Source organism: Danio rerio, chromosome 4, assembly GCF_052040795.2.
Source record: "Danio rerio strain M-AB ecotype USA chromosome 4, GRCz13ab, whole genome shotgun sequence".
Classification (NCBI taxonomy): Eukaryota; Metazoa; Chordata; class Actinopteri; order Cypriniformes; family Danionidae; genus Danio; species Danio rerio.
In genome coordinates this window covers 6,003,940-6,020,000 of record NC_141024.2, presented here as the reverse complement: position 1 = coordinate 6,020,000, position 16,061 = coordinate 6,003,940, and the positions used below count along the sequence as shown (strand labels likewise).

At 35.7% G+C, this 16,061-nt stretch overlaps 2 protein-coding genes across 4 annotated transcripts in view; one reads left to right on the top strand and one right to left on the bottom strand.

The window, feature by feature from the left end:
* The window catches only part of rsph9 (radial spoke head component 9), a 6,760-nt gene extending 125 nt beyond the window's left edge, over positions 1 to 6,635 (top strand). The window contains exons 1-6 of one of the 3 annotated variants that reach the window (XM_087246926.2): positions 1 to 233; positions 1,834 to 2,002; positions 2,412 to 2,541; positions 4,076 to 4,222; positions 6,302 to 6,500; positions 6,605 to 6,635. The exon at positions 1 to 233 is cut by the window's left edge and continues 125 nt beyond it. In XM_087246926.2, coding sequence (XP_087103052.2) covers positions 7 to 233; positions 1,834 to 2,002; positions 2,412 to 2,541; positions 4,076 to 4,222; positions 6,302 to 6,462 — 834 coding nt within the window. In that variant the 5' untranslated portion in view covers positions 1 to 6 and the 3' untranslated portion in view covers positions 6,463 to 6,500; positions 6,605 to 6,635. 3 annotated transcript variants of the gene reach the window in all.
* A 109-nt stretch (positions 6,636 to 6,744) lies between these two features.
* On the bottom strand, positions 6,745 to 9,309 carry mrps18a (mitochondrial ribosomal protein S18A). Its single transcript, NM_001030114.2, is given in 6 exon segments — positions 6,745 to 7,107; positions 7,235 to 7,310; positions 8,010 to 8,133; positions 8,217 to 8,321; positions 8,551 to 8,582; positions 9,132 to 9,309. Coding segments are annotated over 6 exon segments (633 nt in total). The 5' UTR covers positions 9,283 to 9,309; the 3' UTR covers positions 6,745 to 6,962.
* Positions 9,310 to 16,061: the final 6,752 nt, after the last annotated feature.

Below are 16,061 nucleotides of genomic sequence, written 5' to 3'. Positions count from 1 at the left end.
ATCGAGATGGACTCTGATTCTCTGCATTACTCCCTGGATTTAGCTGCTGCTAATGGTTTGACTCTGAGCAGTGAACAGAGAGCCGCTCTTCAATCCTCTCTGCTCATAGTCAAGAGAAACTACAAATTCAGCCGGGTTTTGTTTTGGGGAAAGATTTTGGGAATAAAAAGTGACTATTTTATTGCACAAGGAGTTGAAGATGATGAACTGAAGAACAGGAAGTCTTTGTATAGGTAAGACATGTTGCTTGTGCTTATGAGTATGTATGTTTAGTGTGTGTTAGCTAATATTTTTAGTTCTTATTAATAGTAAAGAATAAGTTTTACATTTCTTATTTTTCCATGTTACTTTTAAAAAAAGTTGAGCAATTTTATTGTGTTTTTTGGCACTTTTTGAAATTATTTTATTTATTTTTTATGACTTAAAAAAATAAACTTATAACTTATATTTATTTGAACAAATGCTGTGTTTTAATATTTGTCAACTATTTAGTTACAATACAATACCAATACCCGTTTAACCAACAAAATATCTTCTTACTGGTTTTATCTAGTGCTGCACAATATAACGTTTCAGAACGATCACAATGTGCACATCGCAATAGTCACATCGCAAAGATATTCAGTGTCCAGTCTGAGTTATAGTTGACCAGGAGCCACAGAATTGTATTCAATCATTGTATTTACATGGAATTTTTATGATTTTTGCAAAAAATAAAAAATAGATAAATAAAATACAAATAAAATAAATATAAATAAATTCTTACTTGCATTTTTTGTCTTGTTTCTAGTCCAAATATCTACATTTCAAAGTAAAAACAAGATTATTTCACTTACCCCACTGGCAGATAAATTCCTTAAAACAGGCAAATATATATATATATCAATAATAATAATAATAATAAATAATAATAATCTTATTTTTCACTTATTTATTTCTGACAGTGTAAAATAAACAATATTTTTACTTGGTCTAAGATGTTGTTTTAATATTTAAGCTAGAAACAAGACTAAGCAAAGTAAGAAAAGCTTCTTTGCATTTTAATTATTTAATTCTGTACCCGAATATTCTTCGACTATGAAATAGAGCTATTCAAACCATCTCGTGAAACTATTCATATCACAATATTTATCACAGAAAATAAAATATTGCCATATCTGATATTTCCAATATCATGCAGCCCTAGTTTATCAGTCATTTCAGTTGCTGATGTAATATTAGTAATATTACATGTGTAATTTAAAATATTTTACGTAGAATAATAGGTCTATATATTTTATAACATGCATTATGTCAGTGTTGTGTAGACAAACAGCTTCAGACAACGACCATACCTGATTAATCTTTCTAGTGAGTAATAAATCCTGTTCCTTCTGAAATTAGCTCGTATATTTTTCTTCCAATTATTAAAAATTCTTCTTTATACAGTGAGCATTCAAAAAAAGTTGCAGGTACGTAACACTTAAGAATAATGGTCCATTAGGTAATTTATTTACTAACATTAACTAAGCATAAATAATCCTGTGAAGCATTTATTAATTATAGTTTGATGTTAACTAAAGCATTATTAAAATCCTAATTTGTGGTTGATAACATTATTGCACCACGTGTTAATATGAACTAATTCTATTTAACTTAAATAACATTAATGTTAACAAACATAAATAAATAAAGTAATAAATGTATTACTAATAGTTTGTTCATGTTAGTAAATACATTAACTAATGGACCGTCATTTTAAAGAGTTACCAAGTTGCAAATACTGCTCATTTAAAATACATTTAATGAGGCCTACATCAAAGGTTTTCAACATTATTTTTATTCTGATTACAGTTTAAACTGCATAGATTGGCACCTGCTCCCCCCAGCCACCGAGTCCATGATTGCAGATGTGGCATTAGCAGCAACGGGACGATTCACAGGCGACCCGTCCCATGAGTATGAGCACACAGAGATCCGCAAAGAGGGCGAGGGGGACGAGGCTACACATGAAGAGGTCACGGTAAAAGCCTTACACCACACAGATGGGCTCATAATGAGCATGCGGCACTCTGGAAATGGGAAAATAGATTGAAAAAAAATGAACAAAAGCCCATCTGGCTCGGTTTATTTGCTATTTCTGCACTCTATGGAGTCTTTGTTTCTCTGAAAAAATGCTTCTTTTCCCAAACTTTTAATTTTTTAGCAATCAGAGAGTAAACATTTCAAGGAAAAGTGGAAGCTTTAGCTGAAAAAGACACAAACAGTGAGTGATGAATGTTGTGTTTATGTGGACGCGGTAATATTTGGATGTAAAACAACTGTTATTATTTACTCGCTTTTCTGTTTATTCGTGGTTTAAACTATGATGCAGGCAGACAGCCTGTTGAATGTTTATGCATCTTTTTTTTGACCTGCTTCTCTTTCTGCAGGTGAAAGTGATTGAAGCAAGTAGACTGGCTGCAATAGTGTCAAACATCGATAAAGACGTGTCTGTAGTCCCACGTGGTGCATTCATCAAGAGTCCCAATGGCAAAGTGCAGACAAACCGAAGCTTTGGAGGTATACTTACAGCCAAACTCTTAGCTGCTCAGAAGTGTTTGTATATGCTTTCAACCGGAAATCAGACACAGCTGTGTTAGTCTAAAACCTAAGTTTGGACTCATTGTATGTTCCATTTTCTGGTAAAATGCCAGCTCCTATTTCAGTTCTCCGAAACTAAAAAGTCGAACATTTACATTCATGCATTAAGGAAATGCCTTTACCTTTTATGCTTTAGTTTCTATCCTCAAAACTATTTTGCATAGAGAAACAACCTCATCTTTATCACAAACTCTATTAATATTAATAATTAATTTAAAGTTTTCACTCTTCCGTGTGCAATATTTGGTCAGTGTTTAATCGTTTGGCAACCCTTATTTTTGACTAAAGTAATGGGTATATTTTCTAATGTAGCGTACAAAGTTTTTAGCAAGACAGAATTTGTGAAAGTTAAAGCAGTAGTTTATTTTGTGTGCATGCATGTGTGTTCCAGTATAGTTTTTGAAGTGTACAAATGGTTTTGTAGCTGGAGGATTAACATTTCTTAATAACCTACTATAAATTGAAAGCAATAATGTATGCTATGTATTTTTGTTTCCACAAGCTTTGGAGATGTAAATTCTGCTTTTAAATAATAGATCACCTATAGCTTTCGTCATGAGCCCTGGCTTAGTTCAAAATGTCAACAATGTTTTCAAAGTGCACCGCGAAGGGAACGCAGTTGTCAAAATAAAGATCGCTAAAACTTAATTGTAAAATACTTTGAAAGGAAATTAAACCTTAGAGAGAAGATTTAATGTTTTTTTTTTTTTTTAATCATTTTGTGTTTAAATGTTAGAATGTTCTAAATGAATTGGGCATAGGGGCAATAATAACTGGCAAGTGAACACAACCAGGAACTATGCTTAACTACAGCTCTAGAGGTTTGGTTACAAGTGTACAAGTTTGCGACACAGTTTGCGAATGTTCATTGGAACAACGGATTTGGGAAACACTATGTTTGTAAGAACGAAACTTGCGACCTTAACTATGGTTTTTGAAAACACCCCTGATTAGAAGTGGTAAAATCCTTATGATACGATCTGATATTGATTCTTTTAACCAGCATTGTGATATTTCACAACACCTCCAAAACAAATCTACAATAGAACGAGCACTCATACTTTAGTTTTTAGTGGTGTATGTTGTTAAACAATTACATTTAATTGAAATCTGAAAATTCCACAATCTTAATAAATAGCAGAAAACAATAATCAATGTAGCATACAAATCACCATTGGGAAACTCAAATTTAAGGTTCTTTAGTACTTTAGAGAAAGTAAGACCTTACAAAACCGTTATGAAATGAAGTAATAAATGGTAGTGGTCTCAATGGAAAAAAAAAACACAAATGTTCAAAAGAGATTTAAATGGATGTTAATACTAGGAGGAAAAGTGTTTGAATCACTGAAAATGCATGATATTGAAGCCATACATCAGTTCATGCGTTTCTGCTTCTGTGTTTGTCTGAATGGTCTGTTGGCAGATCAATTATATTTTACACACATGATTACAGGCCTTCATCCCACTGAGGCTGCAAAACTGCGCAACTACCTGCACTTCCGTGAGCCGGTTAACCTGAGGAACAAATCCATCTTGGAAATGTCTGAACTTAATCCTGCTCTTGACTTCCTAGATCCTTTGAGCGAAGACATTCTCAAAGGTAATTAAAAGAAACGATCTTTCATTACCTTTTCATCTGATGATTTATTCGTGATGCGGTTTTATTTCCAGGCACAATATTGTTTCTGATGTTTCTGCGAGAGTCTCCGGCTCTCGAGCCTTGTAATGAAACGTCTGCACTGAAGCCTCCTCTGCTTTAGACTTTACGGTGTAATTCAAAGGTGAACAACACCTGTTAACGCCACCGTACTTCCCAAAAAAGATGCTGACATGCAAATTGCATTTAGGAAGTCTTAATAGTGGTGGGAAACATGAGGAGGGTGTAAAAATCCTTCTGCAAGTCATCCCATGATCCCTGTAGCTGGATTTCCCTGGGTTAATGACAGATATGATTTGGCAGCTGCCTAAGGCCGAGCGAAAGCCAAAGAGACATCTGGGGTGTTGTTCTGCAAACTATGAACCCATTGTTCTCTTTTCTTTCTGGGAAGAAGCGTTTGAGGGATTGCCATTTTCTAAATCAAAGATAAATCTCCCCCTCGTATATCTTGGTGTGTCTTCCTGCCATGTTTGTCATTTGGGAGTGAACTAACAAAACAGTCAGAAAACTATTCGTCTGTTGTTGTTCTCTGCAAATTCAAGTCAGACATAATCTTGCTGAAAGGTATTTGTCCAACGCGCTTCATCTAGTTTTGCCTACGGCTTGCCTACAGGCCACAGACTACCACTGATTGTTTTACATCGAGTTCCTCGAGGAATATCTGATTCTGCTGATCCTGAATCTTATCCAGATGGAATCTGGTTTGTTTAACATACCTGCCAAATCACTGGAGCATCACGTTAGGCCTAAAAAAACTTGACGTTGGCCATTTATGCAATCATTGCACAATTAATAATGACCTCCTACTAAATGCAACCTCAAGTAAGTTGAAGAAGTGTGTGATCACCAACTACAACCTACATCAAATCATAGAATAAAGGAGCATTTTCTCACTGGGAATATTGTTATCTGACTCCGATTTAAAAGGCAAATGCCGCATTGTTGTTCCTCAGCAGAGTTTGAAAGCAGAGTCACCCAACTGGAGACATGCCCAGACTTAAAGTGTGTTAGAAACATCTCAGCTGTTTCATTAAAGGAGGTGATCTGTCCTTTCTTTCCCTCTCTAAGGAATGGCCTCTTACCTCAGGCAATACCCTGCTAGACTAAGTTGATTTGTCTGGTCTCTAGAAAGCGAGAAAGTAGAGCAGGTCTCAGACAGAGGGCATTTACCCACCCTGCATAACAGTTTCCTCTTTTTCCCCTTGACCAATCAGGTGGAAAAAACCCAATCCCTTCTCAAGAAGTGCCAGAGGTGAACAGGTTCATCTGAATGCTTCAAATAGTGGGATACTGGGAAAGGGCGGTGGTATTTACCGTCACCCCCCTTCTGCTTCACTCAGGTTTCCTTGAGTGTGGCCTGGACAAGGGGAAATGTAGGGAGATTTCCCAAAAACTTGGAAAAGCGTAAAATATTGAATAACCGCATGACTTTTGGGCCAATGACGGATAGAAGGAAACCTGTTGATAGAAGAACCTTGTCTGATTTGTCAGACTAATTCAATATCGCATCTCTCTGATGAGAAAATTGAATTAGTGTACTTCGGTTAAATGTGGCAGTCATGCGTTTTGATGAGCACATCTTCATATAACTGCTGCTTGTTAAATATTTGAACTCATAATAAATCAAAGAACCACAGTTTACATTTTTGTAGACTTTCTAGTGTTTTAGGTTAAATGCTTTTAGTAGTTCAACGCTACAATTCAAACACACAAATTCACTGGCATGGCGTATTTGCGGTACTGGGTGCAAGCCAGTGTCGGCAGCTGGATGCAGGGGCCACCCAGATAGAAAGACCCCGAAATGCCTCTTCTTTATACACCACTGTGATAATAGTTATCCAAAACTGAGCCAACTCTGTCACACGACTCTCCAGATTTAACTCTGCGTCTGTCACACTATCACAGTCTGGAGTCTGTCAAAGGTTTAATGGTTGAAATTTCAGGTTCAGTTTATTTAAAGTGCTTTTTGCTCTCACTTTGATCTTGGCCAGTAGGATAAGGTACCGTGTGTTCTTCCTACAGGGTCATGGAGCCTGCAGCTTGATCGGGGCGGCACTGTGTGTGTATTACGAAGTTTACTATGGCTGGGTTTCACCTTCTTCCATGTTCCCCAGACTCCTCAACATGGGTACATATACATGGGAGATGGCCTCATGAACCTTGACCTGCCCTTCATGTTATAACAGCCAAAAGGACTTCAGCGACACAATCTCCATCCGGTGTTGGTGCCACATTTAAAAGAAACCAAAAGCATCAATCTTCCCCAATGTTAATGTGACCTGGCTTACTTTCACTGTAATTGACTTTAATGTTATTTTATTTTAGGAAAACATAAACATGCCACCATGTGTGAAAAGTTGAAGTTATGTTGGTGTTTCAAAACCTGATCTACCCTGCTGTCTTCTGGCACTAACACATGCACATTCAGAAACAGCTGCTATTGAGGTAACAACCATTTTATTTGCACATCTGCTTTTACAATATTATCACACAATAGAAATGCATCCCGGATAAAACGATGAACACATACGTCTAAAGGGCATCACGGTGATCTCTTCTTTTATTCTCTTGATCTTTCACACTGGACTATCTTTGAACAATATGAAAAGGTGCAAATCCTCTGCCACGGATCCTTTGTAACATTAATGAACCACTGTTTTGACCGAGTAAACAGATCTGTCCATCAGTGCTTTAAGTACCAGGGTTTGGGGTTGTATCTGACATTGTTTTTCAGGGCAGGATGTCCAACAACCATTCTATTCTTACACCACTTCAGCCCTGTCCAGTAGATGGGCTTCACAGACTTCACAGAGTACCGTGTCAGATATCTGCAACAGACCATCAGAGAAAGTTTAAAATAATAACATTTAAAAATATGGGTCATCAAACGGATGATGGTAATATTTGCTTTCTGGGACTAAATAGCATGATTTAATGTTGTAGAGGTGTTCTTACCGGTTGAGAGGTGGATGTGGTTTGGGTTTTGGAACATGGCCTTCAGGTAAGCGGGGCCTGTGATCTGGTAGGAGACCTGAAAATTAATAAGAAAGAATTGATTGACTTTAATATTTAGGCTTTTCTCTTGCTCAAAATTAAGAAAATGCAAAGGTTGTATTACTGTTTGTACAAGTAGGAGTATCTGAAAGATAAAATATTAAGCTGTTCCATTTTTAGGCTTTTTATTTAAGATTTTAATTATATGGCAATTCTGCCAAACTGCATATGTCAGTGTGTAAATGGGTGCATAACACTTATCATTAACATCTAGTTTTAATATTGCATGTACTTTGATGGTTTGAACTTTTGGAATTGGCTTCGGTTATTAGGGCTTGGTTTATAAATGCAGTAAAAAGCAAAATAACAATTTTTAATACAAACGGACAACATTGTTGAATTGATAAATGCAAAGAAAAAAAAAACTAAATAAATAGACAGCCAAAAAACAACTTTGATTTTTAAAGTTTTATTCGAAATGTTGTGTAGAGATAACTTTAGTCAGAGCCAGTGTTCCATTAAAATTTCTTGGATTATTTTTTGCTTTAGCTAAATTTTAAACCTATATTTCGTACATTCTCTAAAGTCAATGTGTGAAAAAGCAGCATTTATTATGATTATACAAAAAAATAAAAATAAAAATAAAAAAGCCCAAACTGGCAGTACACATTTATAAACAACATAAGATTGACTACAGGATGACGGTGCTGTAGAAATGATGATGTAGAAAGTTTACCTGCACGATGGGCCATCTGTACACATATTGCTATCTTGTTATGTTCCTGAGCACAGAGGCCTGTAATGCGTCGGGGGAGTAACCCACCATCTGAGCGAATGAACTGACTGAGTAACAGCACATCCTGCATCACATTTAGAGTGAGAGAAGTTTTTGAGATATGAAACATTGTTAAAACTAAGAATCGTCAGAAGTGTTAACACTTACAGTGTAGTTGTATTTGTTCTGTAAGTTCCATCGGTAGATGGGACAGGACGCCGTGGGGTTAGGAGGCTGCGGTTGCTCAGTTGTAGTCTCTATGAAACCCTCAATCTGATAAAATGGTTAAATTAAGCATTAATATGGAGTTTAAAAGCTGAAGTGGAACTAATAATTACAAGTGCAATTCAAAGGAGGATATAATACTAGCATGACAATAATGTTTTATTCTGGTGGCTCCAGAACTGACTGTACTTGTCTTGCAATTGGAATGTTGATTAATTTATTATGTGATCACACACGGTTCTAAAATGTTTGTGTGAGACAGGAATGTGCAACTTACAATGGTTGTTTTGCCTTCCTTCTTTTCTGCCACTGTTAAACATACAAATATGCACAAGAATTAATGACATCCCCCAGATGCAGAAATAAAAATGCAGCTTAATCTATAGAAAATGTATAGCTTTCTTGGTATATAACAATGATCTGTTTTATAGAAATTGTATACTATATATATATATATATATATATATATATATATATATATATATATATATATATATATTTATATAAATAAAACATAATTTAAATATATAATATATACGATATTATATACAGTTCTGTATATATATATATATATATATATATATATATATATATATATATATATATATATATATATATATATATATGTATATATATAATCCACTTGACGTTATAACATGTCTTCTGATGTGATTAGTGAAATTATAGCTTAATAGAATTAAATGTCCCAAATATCAACATTACAAAATTAAATACATTAAATATCTAATATATAAAAAACATAATATTGGATCTCATTAACAGCGGAGACATGAAGACGACATGACGTTAGTGCAGTGCAGACTTCCGAAATCAAACTCCCAGTAACATTATACTCACCATGTCTAAGACCGCGACACGGCGTAATCCCTAAAAATGAATGCTGTGAAAAACCCGGTATTCTCTGGAATAAGCTTGTGCTTTTATTGAGGGTATTTTGAGCGGATCTCACCGCTGTCCTTGCAGACTGCAAAACACAGCGCGCCGCCATGCTTTCTTTGACATTCACTTCCTGGTTACGTACCTCCGCCTCCTTGTGGAAGATACGCGCTCGTGCCCGTTTTGGCGGTCAATACGAATTCGTCACCTGAGGAGAATTGGCAGGCGGTCCCTGAAGCGAGAGTAAACAGTAATAAATGTGTTTTTATGAAGTAAACAACGACAAAATCCTGCAAAATGTCACCTCTTTGCCAAGTTACAGGTAAGGGTGACAGTATAAGCACATTTACATTATCTAAACAATAATTTTCGTCAAATTAGTTTGCAAATAACAACCGAGCTGAGGTAACTTAATGAGGTAAAAAGCTCCAGAAACTGTAAGGAACTGCCAAATTATATCATATATGATTTTAATTTACACGTAATATGTATTGCAGTGGGTCCTAATGTGATTGACAAGCTGCACTTCCTGGAAAAATCGAGTAGACGAGATTTCATTGACAGGTAAGTCAGAACAGGTAAGTTTGTAATAGTAGGCTGTATATAAGAGTGACAGGATATACTTAGCAATAAAGATATTATATATTGGTCTAGGTTTTTGCTTTTTACAAGCATATAAATGTAGTTGAGGTGATACTCCTTGAGTTTCTGTCAATATATAAAACTGGATTTATTTTGTAAGTGTGGCATTCATTCAAAAATAGATTAAACATTAACCTAGTTAGTGACTACAGGTAAAGCTATATTGTAAAAGTTCATACAGTCAGGTAGAATAGATGTTTACTTAAATTTCCAGCTCAACATGAAGTCTAAGTCTAGATAATATAAAGAAACAATAAGGTACATAAAGCATAGAATGCAGCCATTTTGTTAGACTGCACAAGATACCATTAAATTGTTAAAGTGTATGGACCTTGGTCAAATAGGGGTATGTTTTTAAACTACAGAAAGTGTATATTCATTTTTTACATTTATAATATCTGACAACATATAATGATTGATTTAACAAGGTGTGAGCTAAAGGTTTTAAGTATCCAAGTGTAATTTCTTAATAAATTTCGCTAAAATGTGTCCAGAGTCCTAAATCATTTACTTTGTCATAAGGACTAAAGAAAGCAGGCCTTAAAATTTAAGAAATGGAAGCAAAAATATCGATTTTTATCCAATCTTGAATTTTTTTTTATTACTGATTCCAATACTGAATTTGTTTCTTTTTAATTCAAGGCACATTTACATTTACTCAGCCTTTTAGTTATCCTAAACCTGTTTGATTTTCTTCTGTTGAACAAAAAAGATAGAAGAAAGCTGCAACCTGTGACCATTGACTTGCTTAATTTTTGTTTTTCCTACTATGGAAGTCAATGGTTACAGGTTTTTGAATTTTTTTCAAAATCTTTATCAATATCTTTATTAGTATTCAACAAAATAAAGAAACTCAAAAATGTTTAGAACCACTTGAGGGTTAGTAAATAGTGAGTAAAATTTTAATGTTTTAATCAAACTATTAATTTAAGCTAGAAAGAAGAAGAAAAAAACACAAAACGAGGTGTTTATTTGGTTTATCACAGATTTTATTGGCAATGAAATTAGTTGAAAGTTAATTGAAATTAGTGGCAACCACTGCACAGCAATAATAGCTAGCTTCAGCAATTGTTATATCTAGATTAATTAAAATAATCTTAATAAAAAAATATATATATATATTGTTTGACTTTTTTAAAGTTATGCTACAAAATAGCTGCAAAAACTACTTGACTGTCTGAAAAAAATGCTGATTTATTCTCAGCCAGTAGGTGGGGCTTATTATAACCAATTTTCCGCTTGTTCAGTCGTGACGTATGAAATACTGTTTCTGGATCCAAGCCGCTACTCATTTAAATTGAGAAAATATTCATTTATGACCACTTTTTAGTCATATCACACATTAAATTCAATTTTATATAAAATCATGGTGTACACATCAGTGTCTGCACATGCTGCCTCTCAGTTTAATCAATTTGATCTATTCAGATATTAGTCGGATATTAGACAATGGTTATATATATTGCAATCGTCATTTTCGAAAGTATTGCATCGCTTTGTAAATGTTTATTATTACCATTTGTTGAGTCTCCCCATGTGGTTTAAAATATCGCTTTGACCCGGAAGCCGATTCGCGTGACATCACACTTAACAAGCAGAATATCCCACCATGAACAGTGAAGTGCTCTGCAGGAACCTATTGATGTTTTAAAGGCAACCACATAATCTACAGGTAAAAATCAACTGAAGCACAAGTATATTGGGTAAGACTTTATTTTGATGGTCCCTATTGCACATTTTGTTGACCAAAAGTTTCATTGCATCTACAGGCCAATTCTCATTTGAGTATTAGTATGTCTGCTTAATATCTGTTGACACAGCTTCAGCAGACACTTTGCAAGTACATGTCAATTTACACTAACCCTAACCCCAACCTAGCAGTCTACTTATATTCTAATGATAATTAATTGGCATGTAGAGGCAATGTAACTTAAATTCAACAAAATGTGTTAAAGGGACTATCAAAATAAAGTGATAGCATATATTGAATTATAATATCATGCTTCTCTCACAGTACTAATTTTATTACTTATAATGTAATTTCTTGAACAGTCAGTGACTCTATTCAATGTAAGAGTCAGTTTTAAAAGTCATTACTGCAGTCAAATATAGAAAATAACAGAAGCTCTCAGTGCAAAGTGCAGAGCTGGACATTTTTAATTTATGTGCAATGAAATGGGACTTTGAATGTTATTGATGAACTTGCAATAAATAAAGGGTGCTTACATTTGTTCTGTTTTCTATGAAAAATGTTTCTGCTTTCCCTTAAATAATTTTTCCTCCTAATAAAAATGGTGGTCCAGCATCAATTCTTTCAAAGTCATCTTAAATGTGTGTGCATCTTCCATTAACTTTTACAGATTTTTACAGACGTATAGCTGTGGTACTGTTTTAGTCCTTTACTAATACTGGAAACAATTTCTCTGAATGTTTATTAAATTGATCTTTATATATGAATCATAAATCATATTCAGTTGAATCTGACAGTGCAGAAAGGTAGGTTTCAGGTTACAGTTTTTGTTATGAGCCAAGACTTCACTGTGAATTTATGGGAACTGTGGTCTGGAAATGCTTTTCATCCAGATGTTTCCTTATTTTCACAGTGTGTAAAATTCATTGATTTGTGTACATGGAGAGGGAAATAATCAAATATATCTACAGTGTCTTTGTGGGAAATGACACCGTAAATAATATAATGACACGAGTCGATATGAGACATCTTTTTGACATTAATCTTTATGTGGTGTTAAGTTTCAAACACTCTAAAACAGTAAAACAATGATATAGACAGCTGTGGAAATTGCCAGCTGCCTTATAGAAGTAAAAAAAGTTTCCCTTGCATTGTGTGAGATGCAGGTGTTTTGCCTTGGGTTTTAATTTTTATTAAAGCGGTATTCGATTCATTGTGGACCCCCATGTCCCTCATCTAAACAAATGTGCCAATTAGAAACACATGAAGATCTAGTCATCATATTGGATGTTATGTAAATTACCATCTCCTTTAATTTTTAAGTCAAATTATGTTGGTTAAAAAGAAAAATAACCCTAGAAAGAAAAGAAGTACTTAGCATAGTGATAAAATGTCTCATATATTTGGTCGACTTGGAGTACTCTCCTAAGTAAAGACCGTTCGTAAAGTCACTTAAAAAGCCTTCTCATTCATTTCATCTCATTTTATGAATGCCCAGCCACCTTATTCACAGTCCTTGGCAAATATCTCAATAGTCCTGATGGATATGGATGTTAACATGGTCGTCTCTTTTGTGAGCAAGCGCATAAATTCACACAAATAGTTATTGGCCTTTACACTGGCGCCCCTTAGATCTGGTGGGCCTTTTGAGTTACTGGCAGCTTCACTAAAATTATTGGTGGGTTGAATAACAGGCTCCTCTTGTACAGTACTTTCACACAAAACAGTCGATCAGAGGGCTCTTAAACTGTGGTTAAAGCCCTCCGATTGTTATTATGTCCGTCTTTCTTGATTTACAGATGTAAGTGGTGTCGATTATTCTTAATAGAGGGTCTAGATGTCTTAAAAATAGAGGAAAGAGATTTCAGGCAGAGCTGTACAGCTTCATGGCATTATATTTTAGGAACAGAAGAACAGTGGGAAATCTGTTACGTGATTCGCAAACGTTGTTTCAATTAAAATAACTTTTTGAAAACCACTTCAGACTTATGACTGAAAGTTGAAGATATTGTTTGTCTTTTAATAATGCTTAGTGTCATCTTTTGGCACTCGTGCACTTGTGTTGAGGCCTGAGGATATAAGTGTGCCTGTAACAGTAATGTAATCTGTATCAGCACATCTGTTTATCTTTGACTTGACCCAGAATTCAAAAGCAGTAGTCGAAATGTTAGCCTGTTTTGGGATTCAGAAAGTGATAGGGTTTTCTGATCTCTTTTTTTGCATTTTGTGTGTGTACATGTTAGATGTGCTCCACAAAGCAAGCATTGTTTCTCCTAAATCGTTCCTTTGGTCATCAACACTTCACTGGTCACATTCTCGTACAATAGTCCTGTACAAAAATGGCATTTAAAGTTTCTGGCCACCTTCTCATGGGCTTTGATACTCAAATAGAATGTGGAACTCCCTTGCTGAGCTGAGTATGGACTGACAGGGAGTAAATCAGATCAGTTGCAGAAGATGAAAAGAGTTCTTTTGACATCCCCACAGACAGAGATGTGGGACAATAGCTCCATGTTGTTTCAGTGTCACATTGAGAAGTTATGGGTGTGCACAGGAGGTTAGCACTACAGGAACATGTAGGGGGTGATGAGCATGACTGCAGGAAGAGCCATGCAGAGGTCACAGACAATATAAGAGTGCTGATTTAGACTCTAACATTGCATGTGGAATTAGAGCACCGGTTAGAAGGAAATCGTCCTTTTCCTGTCTTGTGTACAAATCATCCACTGGAAAGGTAGTCTTATAAAGCATTTCGATTGAACATTTTATTGTCTCTTTTTTTGTGGAACAAGATGTCAGTCTGAGTTTGAATGGAATCTAATGAAAATGTCAGTGCACATTGTGTAATTGTTCTCATAAGCTTACTGTTTGACTTGTTATTTTCCAGATTGGCCAAGTTGAAAAGCCCCTGTGATTCAATTAACAGTTTTGCTGCCTGAATAGCTGCACTGCAAAGCTGCTGTCGCATGAGTCGATTACGAAATTTGAAAACAGACCGTCATTAGTTTCATTTACCCTTAATTAGTTGGAAACTGGACCTAAGAGCTATGCAAACACACACACTGTGGCTACGCTAATACACACTTAAAATGCACATGAACATGTAAACGAGCTCTCGTTACGTTCAGTATTACTACACAAGCTCAAGCAGTATCTCATCACAGACCTCATTCATCAGGAAAAAAGCCTTTTCAGACACTTCCCTGCTTGTCTGAATCCAGATGGAGTGATACATGAATGATGGCATTCATAATATCCACAATGTGTATTCACGGCCCCCTGTCCGATCAGAAATCTGGGATATATCGCACTGCCAGCAACGTGAAATTTCACCCATCCGCACAGCAACAAATGTCTCTCTTTCATCCTTTCTCTGCCTCCGTTCCTCACACCCTCCCTCCCTGCCCTTGCTCTCCTTCTCTCTCTCTCTTTTTCTCATTCCCTTTCTTCTCTGCTCCCACACTGAAGCCAGGCGGCTGGAGAGGCTCTGGGTGTACGTGCAGAGTGGCAGAGTCTCTACTCAAAGAATCAATGCGCTTTTTGGAAAAGCCTCAGGAGATTCAGACCTCTCCATGTCCCCGTTCTTTCTCTTTCTACCCAGACTCTTCACATCCGCCAGCTTCTATCCTCATGTGCCCTTTTCATTCTCTTACTTCCTCTCTCTTTCTCCTTTCTGTCTATCTCTCTCCTCACCTTTATCTGGTTCGGGCAAATATATGCATACGATTCGGCCCCATTAGCGTTAATGTCATGCAAGATGCATCCCAGTCAACACAATGACCGATAGACTCCTAAGAGCAAGAAAAGGAAACATTCAGCTTTTTTCTTTGTCTCTACAATCGAGTGCCGTGTTTGTTGTCTGTTAAACTCTGCATGCATTTTGTGTCTTTGACCCCACTTTTGTTTTTTAGTCAATACAATGAAATATTAGTCCATAACTCAGGGACTCTGGGACATTTTGCAGTTTTTTTTTTCTTGCCCAGAAACACCCAGTTGTTATTTTTCATTATACTAAGAGGTGGGGTAAATGTGTAATTGATATGTCACTAATAGAGTATGCACAATAACAAGTGGCTGCTGGTTCAAATGCCTCAGCAGTCTCCCAGACAACACCAAAGGACTTAGTGGTAAACGTGCACGGATATAGTAATTTGAATTTTTCTTTTCAGTCATTTGAAGTAGGCAGGCAGTATTTGTTTCAGACATGACTCAGAATGGAATAAAAAAGAAAATCACAAATCAGAAATTATATACTAGATACACTATCTAGATTTACACGAAAGTGCCCATCGTACAGTCGTTCTTTGGTAGTACATTGAAATAAATTAGCTGCGTCATAGTTGCCTTGTAAAAAAGTTTGACATGTAAAACATGTGCATTCAGCCAGTCAGACCAGAGCTTGCTAGATAAAGAAAGAGCTTGCCATTTTACTGTGTAATATGCACCAGATGGGTGGTGACCTGTGGCTGTGGCTATGGGTGGATGCCATTTTCTCAAATAATTTATTTGAGAGTAATTCACATTTCAAAAGTTAAACCTGACACTGAGGTGTAGCATTG